At 34.0% G+C, this 15,371-nt stretch overlaps 2 protein-coding genes across 2 annotated transcripts; one reads left to right on the top strand and one right to left on the bottom strand.

Moving 5' to 3' along the window:
* The first annotated feature begins 5,068 nt into the window (after positions 1 to 5,068).
* Positions 5,069 to 8,833, top strand: LOC132067303 (uncharacterized). Its single transcript, XM_059460503.1, has 2 exons — positions 5,069 to 5,509; positions 8,457 to 8,833. Exons 1-2 carry the CDS (start codon positions 5,128 to 5,130, stop codon positions 8,471 to 8,473), a joined length of 399 nt encoding a protein of 132 aa, XP_059316486.1. The 5' UTR covers positions 5,069 to 5,127; the 3' UTR covers positions 8,474 to 8,833.
* A 1,098-nt stretch (positions 8,834 to 9,931) lies between these two features.
* On the bottom strand, positions 9,932 to 10,447 carry LOC132066630 (uncharacterized). Its single transcript, XM_059459896.1, has one exon. It carries the CDS (start codon positions 10,358 to 10,360, stop codon positions 10,151 to 10,153), a length of 210 nt encoding a protein of 69 aa, XP_059315879.1. The 5' UTR covers positions 10,361 to 10,447; the 3' UTR covers positions 9,932 to 10,150.
* Between the last annotated feature and the right edge of the window lie 4,924 nt (positions 10,448 to 15,371).

Here is a 15,371-nt window from a genome sequence, read left to right as displayed (position 1 = left end):
TATTAAATATAAAAAGATACTATGTTTTTTAGATTGACTAAAATGATGAAAATAATATCACATAAATTAGCGTGGATAGAGTACTAACTTTTTTTCATTTCTGTTGGATAATTTATTCTTACTTTGGGGCTTAGGCCCTATTTCTTTGGATTTATGTGAAAGACTTCATTTTGGCATTAAACATACTTTATTAAAAATGGTTTTATTTTCAGATCTTGATTCAACCTTATATTAATGATGCAAATATATTTACCTGTAGTCACAATTTTTTATATCCCCGGCTAACTGTTTCACTATTAAACACTCCTATTAAACTCTATTTATTCCGTGTGGAGCAGGGTGACATCATCCCCTTTACTTACCGAGTGGGGAACTTAAGCCCCCGTTTGGCCATAAGAATTATTCACTTTATTCCGAATTTTTTTTTAAAATCAGCATTTGGCCATAAAAATTTTAAATACAATTTGAAGTTATATTTCGGAAAATCAAAAATTCAAAAAACTTGTTTTTCAAAAAAAAAAATTCACTTTTTTCACTTTTTACAATTACATTTCACCAAAAACTACAATTTCAAAAACTATGGCCAAACACAACTCCAACTCCAAAATTCCAAAAAAAAAGTGAAATATTTTTTGATATCTATGGACAAACGGGGCCTAAATGATCCGAAAAATTGTGAAAATGAACCAAAATATTTCAAAATTTCACAATGAATGAGGCATAAATATGAGATAGCGCGAGGGAGCATTTTATTACAATTATAATGTGGGTCCCATCACTTTATGCTCTTCCTTCTCATTTTTTTCTTTCTTCCACATTTTTTTCTTCCTCTTCAGTCATTTCTCTCTCCTCTTTCCTCTTTTTTCTATCAATTTTAAAACCAATTCTATTATATGCAGATCAATTTTTTTTAAGAGATTCTTCCGTTTTATTATTCAGCCTTTTCTTTTTTTAAAAAAAAAATTAGTTAAATTCCGTACAAGTTTAAAAGAAAATAATTAGTACACCAAAAAAAAAATTAATATAAAAACTGATAACTAAAAATGAATGTAGGATACTTTTAAAAGTAAAAACACCTTAGGAAATTAACTGAAATTCTTTTTTTTTTCCTTTTTCTTTTGGCAGAGAATAAGTAATTAATAAATAGTTTAAGTAAATATTAAGTATATTTTTGCGTATCTATTTCCTAATGATAAATTTTATTTTATTCTTTGTTATTGTTTAAAACTAACTCGTATGACATCCTAAATTAATTATATAAAAATCGCAACATATTCGAACTAAAGTTACGCATTAACTAAAAAATAACACACTTAAATCTAAACCCTAAAAAATAAAAATAAAACTTAAAGCTAATGATAACAAGTTTTCAAACAAAAACTTACTTTGAGCACTTTCAACCACTAAAACGACGATCCGAAGTTTTGCAAATCTTTGATGTATTGAGCCTACATTATTAATCGCACAAAAAAAAATCAAGTTCTATATAAAATATTGAAGTTCTGGAGTCACGAAGTATGATTAAGTACGGAAAAAGTGTGAAAATTTAAAAGAAATAGAGTAATTAACCAAACAAAAGAATAACACAGTAATTTACTGCGTTATTAGACTTAACTGAGCCGTTACAGTTAAGTCCAATAACGCAATAAATTATCAAAGTTAAGGGACTTTTTGTATCACTTTTTTTCGGGGTATTTTTTGGTTCATTTCCACTTTTTTTTGGGTCATTTAGGTTTCGGACTCTTACTTACCCCCTATGTATGTACTCCCTCCGTTCACTTTAACTTGTCCAGTATTCTAAAAATAGATTTTCATTTTTACTTGTCACTTTTAGCATATCAAGAGAAGACAATTTCTTTTTTCCTATTTTGCCCATAATATTAATTATTCATTTCAAATCACTTTTCAAATTCATTAAAAATATACAGCATTTAATATGGGTATCATGGTAAATTATGCAGCTCATTTATTATTTTTTATGGTGTGTACAAAGTCCATAGTGGACAAGTAAAAGTGAACGGAGAGAGTAATAAGTAAATTAAAAAAAAATAAATATATATATATATATATAAAGGAGTAGGGGGAGATCGAGTTTCGGTGATTTTCTAACTACAGCAATTCAATGAATCCAATAGACGTTTAGGAAGTTATTAACTGTCGTTTTTTCTTAATCTCTTTATTCATGTTTATATTACTCTAATTTGACATTAAAATCATATAAGGAGTAGCTGGTTGTAATTAACTGATGAACTTTTAAGTGTTGAAAGGTATTTTGAAGTGTAAAGTTGATTTTACAAATTCATAGTTACATATTTGGATAATAATACTGAAACTAATAATAAATAATTGACGTGTTTAATTTTAAAAAAAAAAAAAGGGAAAAGGGTTAGATTTGCCCCTGTACTTTTTAAAAAGGGTTATATTTGCTCTTCGTTATACTTTTTTGATATATTTGTCCTTATCATCTAACTTTAAATCTATATTTGCCCCTGTACTCTATTATGGGGTCATATTTACCCTTCGTTTATTAAATCACCTTATCCCCACCTTTGTTTTCATACGTGGCGCTTATGTGGATTTTTTTTCTCTTAATTAAAATCTGATCCCATTTTGATTTTATATCTTCTTCACCAGTTTCCTTCGATAGAGAGCTCAAATTTAGCCAAGTTCACATGGCCTTAACATCACCACCAACAAAATCTCTTTCATGTTTTCTGTATGTTACTCTGCATATAAAGAGTTGATTATCTCAACAATTGTAGATTAATGTGATTTGCACCAATAGTGCTCCATAGTTAAATCTCAATCGAAGTGCTACTCATACAATTTTTCAATTCTGTTTTCTGTATTGAAAGAACATAAGAGAATAAATCAAACCCAGTTGAAAGATATGGAACTATCTAGAAATAAGGTTGAACTTCTGCAAACATTAAGTAGTTAGCAATTAAGGCTAATATTCTTCTTGCTATGCTATTTGGCCGTTCCTTATGGGGTTGCCGTTGACAACGCCCCTTGTTCTTCACCATCTCCATGGTGAGTTTTCTCCCTCCGATTTCCGCTTATCTGCTGCTTCCAGAATCCCTTTTATTATTGGTGGGTCCAACTCGTTCACTTATGCTCTACTTGCAATAACGATTCAACTCAGAATTACAAAGAGCTTCGTTACCGGTGTTGTTTCATCTGGGTTGATCTTTTAGCACCAGTATTCAATCGTTACTTAGATAAGCAAGTTGACGAAATGTTTGAATCGGAAATGTAGACCACTGAAGCTTAAATATGAATCGGAACATCCAACCTCCATTGAAGGAGTTTAAGCTTGGGGAAATGGTGGTAGGCGTGGTGAAGAAGATGAGGAAAAATAAAATAAAAATGGGATCAGATTTTAATTAAGAGAAAAAATATATCCACATAGGCGTCATGTATGAAAATAAAGGTGGAGACAAGGGAATTTAACATACTAAGGGTAAATATGACCCACAGTAGAGTACTTGGGTAAATATAGCTTTAAAGTTGGATGATAATGGCGAATATATCAAAAAGGTATAACAAAGGGTAAATATAATTCTTTTTGAAAAGTATAGGGGCAAATCTGACCCTTTTCCGGAAAAAAAAAAAACACTAATAATTTATTTTCTTATTAAAATTATTAAATTAGCTTCATAAAATTACAAATTTATAAATATCCATATCAAGAAAAGGTGAACCACGAATGCAGTGAAGATAAAGTTAGAGGTTTTCTTCGTAAGTTTTTTTAAGAACTAAAAAAAATTATCTAATTATAAAATAGTAAAAAATGGTCAAACAAAGAATGCTTATTAAGCTGAAAAATGAAAACATGGGTGATTTTGGTTTTAAATGCTTGACTTATTAGCGGTCGAGGCGGTTACCAAATAGGTATGTAGATAAAATAAGTACTTATATTTATTTAATTACTAGCTTATAAGCTTTAAGCAAACAATCTCTACACTTTTTGAATCTAAATAACAACAATAACAACAACCCAGTGACTTTTTGAATCTAAATATTTTATTTAAATAAAAATGATTAAATTTAAGCGCAGTACATATGTTAAAATGGATTTATAAAGATACAAGGTGAATGGGGTCACTGGGGTGTCTGATGAGTGATTGGAACAGCACCGCCGCGTCTTTCACTTTTTGGGTCAGACAAACGCTTGATTGGATATATATCAACAATTAATCTGAAATTTTATCCACTTGCCTCATTTTCTGCATTTTTTTTTTGCCCTTTAACATATTTATTTTTCTCCTCTTAAATCTTCTTCCTTTTTTTTTTCCTGCAAATAACTTTAGTAACATTGATGAGAAGACAACAAGATCACCAACAATCTAAGCTCTCTGCAAGCTTTACATTGTTTATTACTCCTCCTTCAGTTTCATAATAAATGACATTTTTAGCTTGAACATACTCTTATTATTCACTCATACCAAGTATTTTTCCCGTTTTAAATTATCTATCGTAGTTATTAAAAATAATTATTTAAAATTATTTCTCGTTTTAGAATTTTAAGACACAATTAATTATTTTTTTTCATTTTACTTTAATAGAATTTTATTACTCTCTCCGTTTCAATTTATGTGAATCCATTTGACTAGGCACGACATTTAAGAAAGAATGAAGACTTTTGAAACTTGTGATTCAAAATAAGTCTTGAATATTTGTGTGGCTGTAAATCATTTCATAAAGTGAATTTGTTTTCAAATTAGGAAAGAGATCATTCATTTTGGCACGGACTAAAAAGAAAATAAATTCACATAAATTGAAACAGAGGGAGTATTAATTAAGCTAACACATAAAAAGAGTAAGCATTTAATGTAAAAAATTATACTGTATCTTAGACATAAATAAAAATAAAAGTAATCAAATATCCCTTCTAAATTAATATGCAGTGATATTTTTTAAAAAACGTGTAAAATAAAAAAGCTTCCTGACTTACCCTAATCAATGCGCCGTAAAAATGAAAATAAGAGTAGCTCAATTTTATCCACTTGCCTCGTTATCTCTTTTCGTTTAAGATAGGAAGTAAGTATTTATTTTTGCTCTTAAATCTTCTTCCAATATTGTTTTGTTTTCTTCAAAAAAAAAAAAAAAAAAGGAAACCGAAAGATGATGAGAAGACAACAAGTAGAAGATGAACAATCTAAGCTTCTTTACGAGCTTTCCACTTTAGTTCTCAACATTCTCCGATCTCCAACAACAGCGCCGTTGGATTTTTCTGATGAGTCTGGGGTTATCCAACGCAGTACAGCTAGGCCAGGGATTACACCAGCGGGTTTTGCTTCACTGCTTCTGGGTGTATCTTTGTCTTTGATGCTGTGTGGATCTGTAACCTTCTTTATTGGGTTTTTTATGATGCCTTGGATACTTGTGTTGGTCATGGTTTTGTATGTTGCTGGTATTCTTTCTGCTTTCTCTATGATTGCTAGAGCTATTTTCTCTCCTTTATTGCCCCCGCCGCCTTCTTCATCGCACCTAAAAGATGTTCAATGTAAGCATTCTTCTCCCCTTCTTTGTAAACTTTCATGTCTCTGTTTTTAACTTGACACCATGTTTAAGAAATTCTAAATAGTACTCTCTCCGTCTCACTAAGTACGGAATTTAAGGATGAAAGAAAGATTTTTAAAACTTGTCATTTACATATTTATGTTTTGAGTTAAATTATTTCTTAATAGAGAAATGTCATCATTTTTTCTTCTTTGGGTATACTAAAAAGGAGAGTGTATACGATGAATTGAAAAAGAGGGAGTAAAATTTTTGAATCTTGTGGTCTTAAAATAGAGATATGTAAAATATACTAAAATATCTTTTAATCTTGCGGTCTTAAACATGCCACGTGGACAGTTGAAAGTAAAGAGTTGCTGAGAAAAGATGTTCAACGTAAGGATTGTTCTCGATTCTGAGTCTTTTCTTTCTTTGTAAAGTTTGTACCTTTTTTATTTTTTAGTCAGTGATTTGGGAATTCTTATGATATTTCCTTAATTGTGCAGCTTGGAAACTTCTTTCTTGGTCTTAGTTCTTTTGTATGTGTCCCACTTGTATGCCCTTTTACTGGCGTATGATTATTACGAGCTCCCTTTTGATCTGTTATGAATGTTTCATTCATATCTTCAATTCGTTAGGATTCATTATGGTGTTGTCTAGTTTTAAAATATGCATAATACATAGATAGACACCTTAACTTAACCTCAACTAACAACTAAACACGCCATCTTTGGGAATGCACGTCTAGACATTTCAACTCGCATCGACTGTGTCACTTGAAAACTCCAACTTCGAAAGTGATCATCTAGGTACCTCCAAAATTTATATGCCATGTCAGCGGGTATCCACGAGACACAGTCGGACGAATTGAGGTGTCTAGATGTGCATTCTCAAAGATGGAGTGTTTAACTGCTTGTTGAGGCGAACTTAAGGTGTCTTTCTATGTATTATGGATATGGCGAAATTGCCAACTGCACACCTAAACTATGCCAGGATTCTATTACCCGTGAACTTATTTTTCGTATTACTGGCGGTTGATTATTACGAGCTCCCTTCTGATCTGTTATGAATGTTAATTGTTCATATCTTCAATTTGTTAGATTTCATTATGGTGTTGTCTAGTTTTAAGATATGGATTTAAGACATATATAGTGTAAGTTATATTTGAACTAATACTACTATAGTAGCTTAATGATTTAGCAGGGTTATTTACTTTATTTTCTAGGTATCAGCTCATATAAGTTAAACTCTTTAATTATGAAGGCACGTCTTAATGTATAAGTTTCACTTCTAGAAAAATAGGAATTAATGACAGACAAATTCTGTAGCTAAACAGAAAATCTCCTATTTAGCGATGGATTAGCAGGAGTTTTATTAGCTGCGAGCAATTTAGCGACGGAAGCGACGAAGTTCATAGCTACTTCCAGTTTTTTTGTAGTGTTTGATGATTGTATGTACTCGCTAACACCAAGTATGCACTTGTACTGATCAAATCAAAATGGCAAACTATATGAGATGATTGATGACTTAAATAATAATGCCTTTAGATGGGCTAAAAACAAGTTAAAACTCTTAGAAAGGCGCAAAGGTTTGGCGGGGGAGAGTTGGATAGGAATGAGTGTTTCCATGGAAGTGGATGTAACAACTTTATTTCTTCAATGATTGAAAACTGGAAGGCGAGGCAACTCGGGTGAGTTCTACGGGACATGTTTTCCGGTTGCTCTAAGTATTTCTTTGTTAAGAACTCATAATTTGACACCTTTATTTATCATCCGAGTTTTCATCTTCTATTGCCCTTGTACTTCACATCTGTGAACATGATTTCATTCTCTCTAAGGTGTCCTACGTTACTTCCTGCTACATATCTTATGCCAATCAGCTTAATATGTCAAAAACCAAATCGCCTTGTTAATTTTGCTTACCTTCCAAACTTGAGGGTCAATTAGTAGGGTTGGGATTTCTCTACATAGTTGCATCTCTTCGGGATTTCCAATATATTAGCAACTGTTTGGCCTGGGTTGTCATTTGCATATAGTATCAGATTACCTGGTTTTTTGTTTGTGGGTCAACTTGGCGTCAGTGTTCCTTGATCTTTTCCGTAGCAGAGTGAGTGGGAGCATAATGAAAATAGCCTCAAGAACATCAACTGCCAAGAGTAGGAAGGGGGATAGGACTGTTTTTCACTTTGCTAAAGTTTGATGTATTCTATATCTGGAAAAACAAATAAAGTATATTACCACAAAGTCTAACAGGATATAACAGAATTTTGACCATTGAGAATGAATTGTTACTTATAATGTATTTTAAGGTAAATAAGAACTTATTTTGCATCACAGAATTGTAGCTTTGAACTGCAATTTGTGGAGAACAGGAAACTTGCTTGTGAATCCACAAGTAGGGGAGGTTTTGCACACATTTCTTGGCACCTGCAGTCGCTAATTCTCAGCATGTGCATAGATCTAGCTATTTGAGAAGACAACCTAATTTTAAGCTTCTCATTGACAAGCTATGTACAATCAGTCCAACCAGCTCGTGAAATCATGCAGTTGTTGGATATAGATGTTACCAATTATTTATGTGGTTAGATTTATAACTTCTATCTGAATTTATTTAAATTTGTGAGGGGATTTCATTACAACTCATTAGCTTCTATACTTTAAGGAAAATACTATAGCAGGAAATCAGCTTTGTTTGCTCCTCCGCTAAATTCAATCAGTCTAGCTGTATAAGTCTCTTGTGTTCCTTTTCCGAGATAGGGTACAAACTTTGTGGGTCGTACTTCCCATTTGCTTTATCCCCTCGGCAAGTAGTCGTTTCTTCTTCAGAATGATTTATGTGGGATGTTAAGATGCTGATGTGGTGTGTGGTGCAAAGACATTCTCTCCAGTTTTATGTGATTTTTCATGTTTCATGCTATCTATTTTGGCTCATTTTGACTGTGTTCTGTATTGCAGCCTGTAAAATATTGTGAAGCAGTTTAGACATTTGTATTGGGACACAACAAGGGTGAGGAGCATGGTTGAACTCTTTACTAGGTGCAGTTTCCTGCAATGTTTAAAGAATGGATGCAGGATCTACACATTACAAGCTGGTTTTTATTGCAGGAGGACAGCTTAGGCATTTGAAAGTGAAAATATTTTATTAGCGGCAATTTACAGTATAGGAAGATCAAAACGGATGTGCCACGTTTTTATCTTAGTGCACTATGTTGTATTTCTTGTACCATTAAAGATGTAGAAACAATAGCTTGTTTCACCTTCCCAAGTGAGATTGCTGGAAATGAAGTACAATCAAAGCTTAATTAATAATTTAGCTGTGATTATTTTCCTGATACTATATGATCATGCAAATTGGAAAAATATAAAGTAAAATCTCCTTGCTCCAAAAAGGAAAAGAAGGGTTGTTGCTCTTCAATTGTTGTAAGCTCTGAATTTGAGCACTGACAAAGCTTCTTTTGCATAACTTTTTAGCAATGCAACATGTAACTATGGTGTATGTTCAAGTTGCCGTTGTCTGAGGGAAGGGATTCCCTAACACTGTCTTCCCTAATAGACAGATTTGGTATCTCTGTCTGACCATCAGATGCATAAAACAAATTTGGGTGCCTATCTATTATGTTATTGTTTTGTCATTTCTATGACAATCCTGATCAAAGTTAACTGTTAATTAACTATGCGTTAGATTTCCATTAAAAACATTGGAATGAATGATCATTTACGTGCACGCATTTGTTTGGCCAATAATGGAAGTCAAACATATAGGAGATGATTCAACAAAAATCTAATTTCATCTATCGACTTTTTTTTGGTGAGGAGTCATATCTAAAAGAATATTTATGATGGATCATAAAACTAATCTCTCCGTTTAAGTATAAACGGAAGCAAAAGGGCTTATATACCTTATTCTTTCATTCTGTTCACCTCTATGCCTTCCCCATTTTTTAACAATTCTTGCAATTACTGTACTTTAATGCAAGTTCAGATGATACGTAGGCTCAGATTTTACATATAAGACCTGAACTATTTGTTGTGTCAGCAGTTTAAATTGTTGGCTCGACTTAGTCGTTACTTGGGAAAAACAGAAGGGTTGAATCTGTCTTCTCATGGGCAGCCGACAAGACTAAAAATTTCCATGCGCGGGGCCCGGAAAGGCCGGACCACAAGGCCCATCAGACGCTGTGGCCCTTTCTTTCAGATTTCTGCAAGAGCCGTTTCCACGCTCGAACCCGCGACCTCTCATTACATGGCGTAAAGAATTTACAGGTTACGGCCAAGCGCTCCCCTTCAAAATATGTCTTCTCATAAGTACCAAAATCCTGTAAGCTCACAATTGCAGCAACCATGCCTCATGAGACAAGCTAAACAAATAAACAATCATATGCATAATTTTTTTTAATTTTATGGATATGACACATTTTGTCAATTCTAGAAAAAGAAAAAAGCCAATTTATGCTCGCGATTGATTATTAATTGCCTAGCAAGAAGCTCGAATACAACATTATCAGTAGTACAATTGCATCTCAACAATGAAACAAAAACACAACTTGTTCCATTGCATCCGATAAAATTGAAACAATTTAAAGAAAAAAAAGAAAGTTGTCTCTATCAACCCCAAAGAAAAGCCCAAGCACAACAAATTAAGTAGGAAACTAGCCAGTGTGGATGTGAACTCCGATAGCAATAAGGAAAATAGTAATGAGTCCAAAATAGAGGATTGTATGAACAAGTATGGAGAGGCCACTGGTCTGCATGTTCCCAAACTCCACAATTCTCTGCCTACCAGGTAATTGAAACAATAGCCCTGGACTCAACAACACGAACAGTACCACTGCCATCAACACTGGCCCCCAATCCGACATCTCTTTATTTCTTTCTTCCCTGTTCTTTATCTGTATATATTGTTTATGTGTATTTGTGTGTACTCTGCTTATTAATTGTCTATATTGTCTTGTATATATAGCCAGACTGAGTAGCCTTTCTTTCTTTTTTTAACACAACAATTGTGCATTAAGGAAGGAATCAAGACAAGTTAGGATGTTTAGATTTGCAGTTGATTCGCCAGTTCACAACGTCCAATTTTTTTTTTCCACATATATTATATGAGTACTTTTTTTCTAATAGCGGCAAGTTAAGTATATACTCAAATCAAGCATAATCGAAATACAAAATTCATATATGTAGGCCTTTTTGGTTAAAATAGTTGGCCATTCAATGTGTGGTCGTTTTTGTTATGACTACAATTGGATTATGGTTCATTTTAATATTTCTACGGCTCCCCCAACCCCCCCCCCCCCCCCCCCCCAAAAAGAAAATCATGAGGTAAAGCCTGCGTCCAATGAAATCGTGGTCCTGTTTTTTCGACTACAGATAAGCAGGAAATTTTTAAGACCGGACCGTCTTTTTTTTTTTTTTTTTTTTACTTCAGAAAGTTGGTATGAGACTTTTCAGAATGCTGCTTATGAGCTACTTGCAAGCTATTTTTTGTTTTATTGCAATAAGCCTTTCAGAAAATTATTGCAAGAATTTTCAGGAAGTTGTTTCCAAGCTACTTGCTTAATTGCAAACCCAACTTTCTGAAAAGGCTTATTATAATCAAGCAAATAGCTTACAAACAACTTATGCGGGGGCTTGCAAACAACTTTTTAAAATTCTTTTAGCAGCTTCCTAAAATGCTGCTACCAAACAAGAAGCTTGCAAATAGCTTCATGAAAAGCCTTGCAATAACTTATATGTTAACAAGGAAAAGAAAATAGAAAAACTTTCGTGTACGAGAATGATACAATTATGTGTATAATTTATAATTTTAAGTATGGTCGTCAATGTAATACATCTCAAATCGGGTCTTACAAAAATTGGAAATTGATATGTAATGGGGAGGACAGCTATCGAATGCTGAAGCAAGCTCAAAAGTACGTGGCAGCATCAACGTGAAAAGAAAAATGTCGTTGTTCCCTTTTTGTTTGTGCTGTCTTGACAGTGACGCAGTCACAACTTAATTAATCTTCAATTATTTTATGGGGAATAGGGGAGGTGGCTTGGAGATTAAGCTGCTGTTGGATTCGATCCTTCAAATACTTGTAAAGGTTGGTGTTTACCATTTGAAGTCTCTTTTTTCTTTATTTCCGGGAAGATTTGACCATCCGAATAGTGTGAATCAATTCGAATTTTCGGATATATCCAAATTGTGTACAACCATATTCTCCTCCAATAATTTTAAAACACTATCTCCACTTTACTTGCGGCTTAAAAGAAACAATTTTGGGGGAGGAAATGGTCGAAAGTGTTGGAAAGGTGACAAAAGGGAACGATTGCACGTTTTGCTCTTTAGCTCGAGATTTGAACTCTGAAATAATATACATTCCTCAATTCGTGTGATTTAAAATTTTGATACATTCATCTAAGTAGGCGTTTGGCCAAGAGTTTTGAAACCATGGTTTCAAACCAGCATTTGGACATGCGTTTGAAATCATGGTTTCAAACCAAAGATTTGGACATGCGTTTGAAACCATGGTTTCAAATCCCAAATCATCTAAAAAGACATGATTTCGGGTTTGAAACCATGGTTTCAACTTTTTAAAATATAAAATTTAATCCATTAGTTTATATTTTGTAAAAAAAGACCCATAAGTTGGTAGATATTTTTAACAATTACCCCTAAAAATCATTTACCAATCTCATTAACTTTCACCAAATTTTATTTATGTCTACCAACCTTTTAATTTTGTAAAAAAAAGACCCATAGTTTAATTTTATTTATTGAACTAAAATTTGATCAATTGATGTTGTATTTTTAGAAAAGTCTTCTAGTATTAATTTTGAGCGGTTCATATGAATTAGCATATTAATTTTGTTATTAACTATGATCATTTCCATTTGGTAAGATTATCGAGAATTGAGAATGTTTTGATAGTTTTCACAACTTGTGGGGTTTTTATGTTTATAAGAAAAAATACTACTTAAAATATCCAAATTACATGTCTAAACATGGTTTCAAACTAGGGTTTCAAACCATGTCCAAACGGGGCCTAAATGAGACACGTTCACAATGGAGTATCGGAAAAAAAAATTATACTAGAGTTCCGAAATCCAAAAACTAAGTCGATAATATTGATTGTCAGTCCTTATTCTAACGAAGTATTCTATTTCTTCAAATCTCACAACTCTTTTTACAATAAGCACTTTTGAAAAATATAACTATTTTTTGTCTCCCAAAAGCTTATCCGAACAGGCTAAATGTGTTTGTTCCTTCTACACCTTGTATGGAAAATAAGGGGAATGACCAAATTGTAAACTTTAATGTCTTCTCTGATTGATAGCTCCTTCCTGTACCTAAATCTAGCCCTTTCCTAAAGTAGATAAGTTTATTCTCACTCAATCGACTCAAATCAATAATGTGATTTCTGGCATGTGTTCACCACATAATTAAAGGAAACCAGTCCCAGCAGCGCATATTACGTTTCAAGTTGAGGATTTTGCTTCTGATATAGTTAGTGAGAAGAAATAATTGTATTTTTATTTTATTTGAAAAACAAAAAAGACGCGGAAGCGTAAACTATAATAATAAAACCAGCTAAGAATATAAATAATAAGAGCATTCCTAGATTACTATTTTATTCCTTAAAAAAGTAATTAATAACCATGTCTTTTTGGAATAACAAGGTAAAATCGAAAAATAATGAATGACTTCTAAATTTTCAGACTGGATAAATTAAGGGAGCAAAGCTAAAACATCTCATCCTGGAATTAATGTGGAATTCTTTTTCATAGTCAAATAATCATTCGTATTTTGAAAGAGATTTTATGTATTTGAAAAGCTGAAATGGTTGGAGAAATTATAAGCTATAGTTCATCTCTTGTACGTATATGACAACCGTGAGGAGATCTGATTGATAATAATGCAAGCATGTATATATCTTGTTTACCCTTAAAAATGGATAACAATTAAATTTGTAAGTGGTTGATAGGATATGTGTTTAGATTAATTTATAGTGCAAGATAGTAGCAAATAAATAGTAATATATTGATAAATAATAGTAAAGGAAACTTAGGAAGACAAGTTTGGAAGCTCTGCAAATTTGTCCGGTTTGGAGGTTGTTTTCTCTAACCGAGCTAAAACACTTAAGAAGATTTCACTGCCACTTTTCTGATTACAAATGTATATAATAATGAAAAAGATAACCCAAAAAAAGCGAGGGTAGACCCTCTCCGTTTTTATAAGAACAATAAATGGGCCTTAAGACAACGTGTAGTTAAAAGGCCCTTCTAGAAAACCCTAAAACGGATAATTGCCGCTTCGTACGTCCGACACCGCATCTTGTTGTCAGGGCAAATGGAGGAACGGTCAGATGACGCGTGGCTTGTTACATAATGGATTCTTCGGGCCTATATTGAGCGTGCTCCCTTCAGGGTCGGGTTTTCTGTGGCCATCAACATACCCTCGATTTTGACACAGAGTCGAATGCACCCACGACCCCTCGAATTTCATTCATATCGATTGTCAACGACCTTACTCTACCTCAATCCCATATCGGACGGCTTTAAACTTTACCTCGGTTCTTACCGAGTACAAGTTGCTTCGATTTTTACCGTATATAGATAGTCCCTACACTACTCGGATCGAAGTTTTGCCGAATTAACGGGAAGTGGAACGATTGCCTCGGTGACTTCTCTAGTAAGCTTTTACTTTGATAACAAGTGGGAAATAAAACGTCCTTTCATGTCACGTCCCTCTGACTTCGGGCACGTGTCTCCTTCCAGTTGGATGGCTTCGGCAACCGCTTCAGGGTCACGTCCCTTCATGTCACATCACTCTGACTTAGGACACGTGTCCCCTCTTGGTTGGGTAACTTCGTAACCGCCTCAAAACATTCTCTATATAAGGCGTTACAGTGATTCCATTTAATTACTTTTCACTTTTTACTTCCTTCTTTCGTCCTTCGTCTCTTCGATCATATCACTCATCTTGTCTGTTCTTGCTTCTCTTCGAATTCTTTGCTCCGAAATTCCGTGTCTTCGAAAAGTTGTTAAGAAAATTCATCCGAGGTCCCAAAGCCTTCTTCATTTTCCGGAAAATCTTCTTAAACCTTCCTTAACTCCATTTGTTCATCTCCAAACCTTCATATCTTCATATTTTTAACCCAGATCTTCATATCTTCATCTCAGATCTTCATATCTTCATACCTTTATCATCCAAACTCAAGAAATGGCAACGGACACCGACCCTACTTCCCAGAATGTTCCTTCAGTTTCTTCTTCGGCTACCGAGCTTGTTGTCAACCCCGACGACCAAACACAAACCACTTCCTTTGAACCAACAGCCAGAGACATAATACCGTCGAAGTACAATTTTAACCACAAATTCGCTATTGAAAAGGCCGTAAAGAAATCCAACCGGGGTTTCGATGTGGGACGTTACCCATCCTTGATCAAAGAGGAGAACTTTCCCCGAGTCCGGGCTGAATGCGGCTGGGCTAACCCCCGCATAGATATTTTTTCTCCCGGTGATGACGAGTCAGTCACCGACTTCAAGAAGGGGTTTTCATATGTTTATACATATCCTTTCACCCTCAAGCTCAACCCTAAAATAGATACGGTTATTCTTGAAATGTGCCGAACATATAAAGTATGCCTTGCTCAGATAGGCCCGAACATTTGGAGGATCGTGGCCCGCCTCCGTCTTTCTGCTATCAATGCCAAAATCGACTTTACCTTGGCCCATCTGATCCGGTTATATTACCCGAAGATCTTTCGTGGCGGCGTTATAAAGCTCTCCAAACAAGGCAAAAACCGCATTCTTTCCTGTGTCGATGAGAACAGGGATCGGGGCTAGCACGAGCGTTTTGTCCGGGTTAAGACCAAGGACATTATATC

The sequence above is a fragment of the Lycium ferocissimum genome, chromosome 8, assembly GCF_029784015.1.
Source record: "Lycium ferocissimum isolate CSIRO_LF1 chromosome 8, AGI_CSIRO_Lferr_CH_V1, whole genome shotgun sequence".
Classification (NCBI taxonomy): Eukaryota; Viridiplantae; Streptophyta; class Magnoliopsida; order Solanales; family Solanaceae; genus Lycium; species Lycium ferocissimum.
Note: the sequence above shows the minus strand (reverse complement) of the source record. Positions and strands in the feature narration are given on the sequence as shown.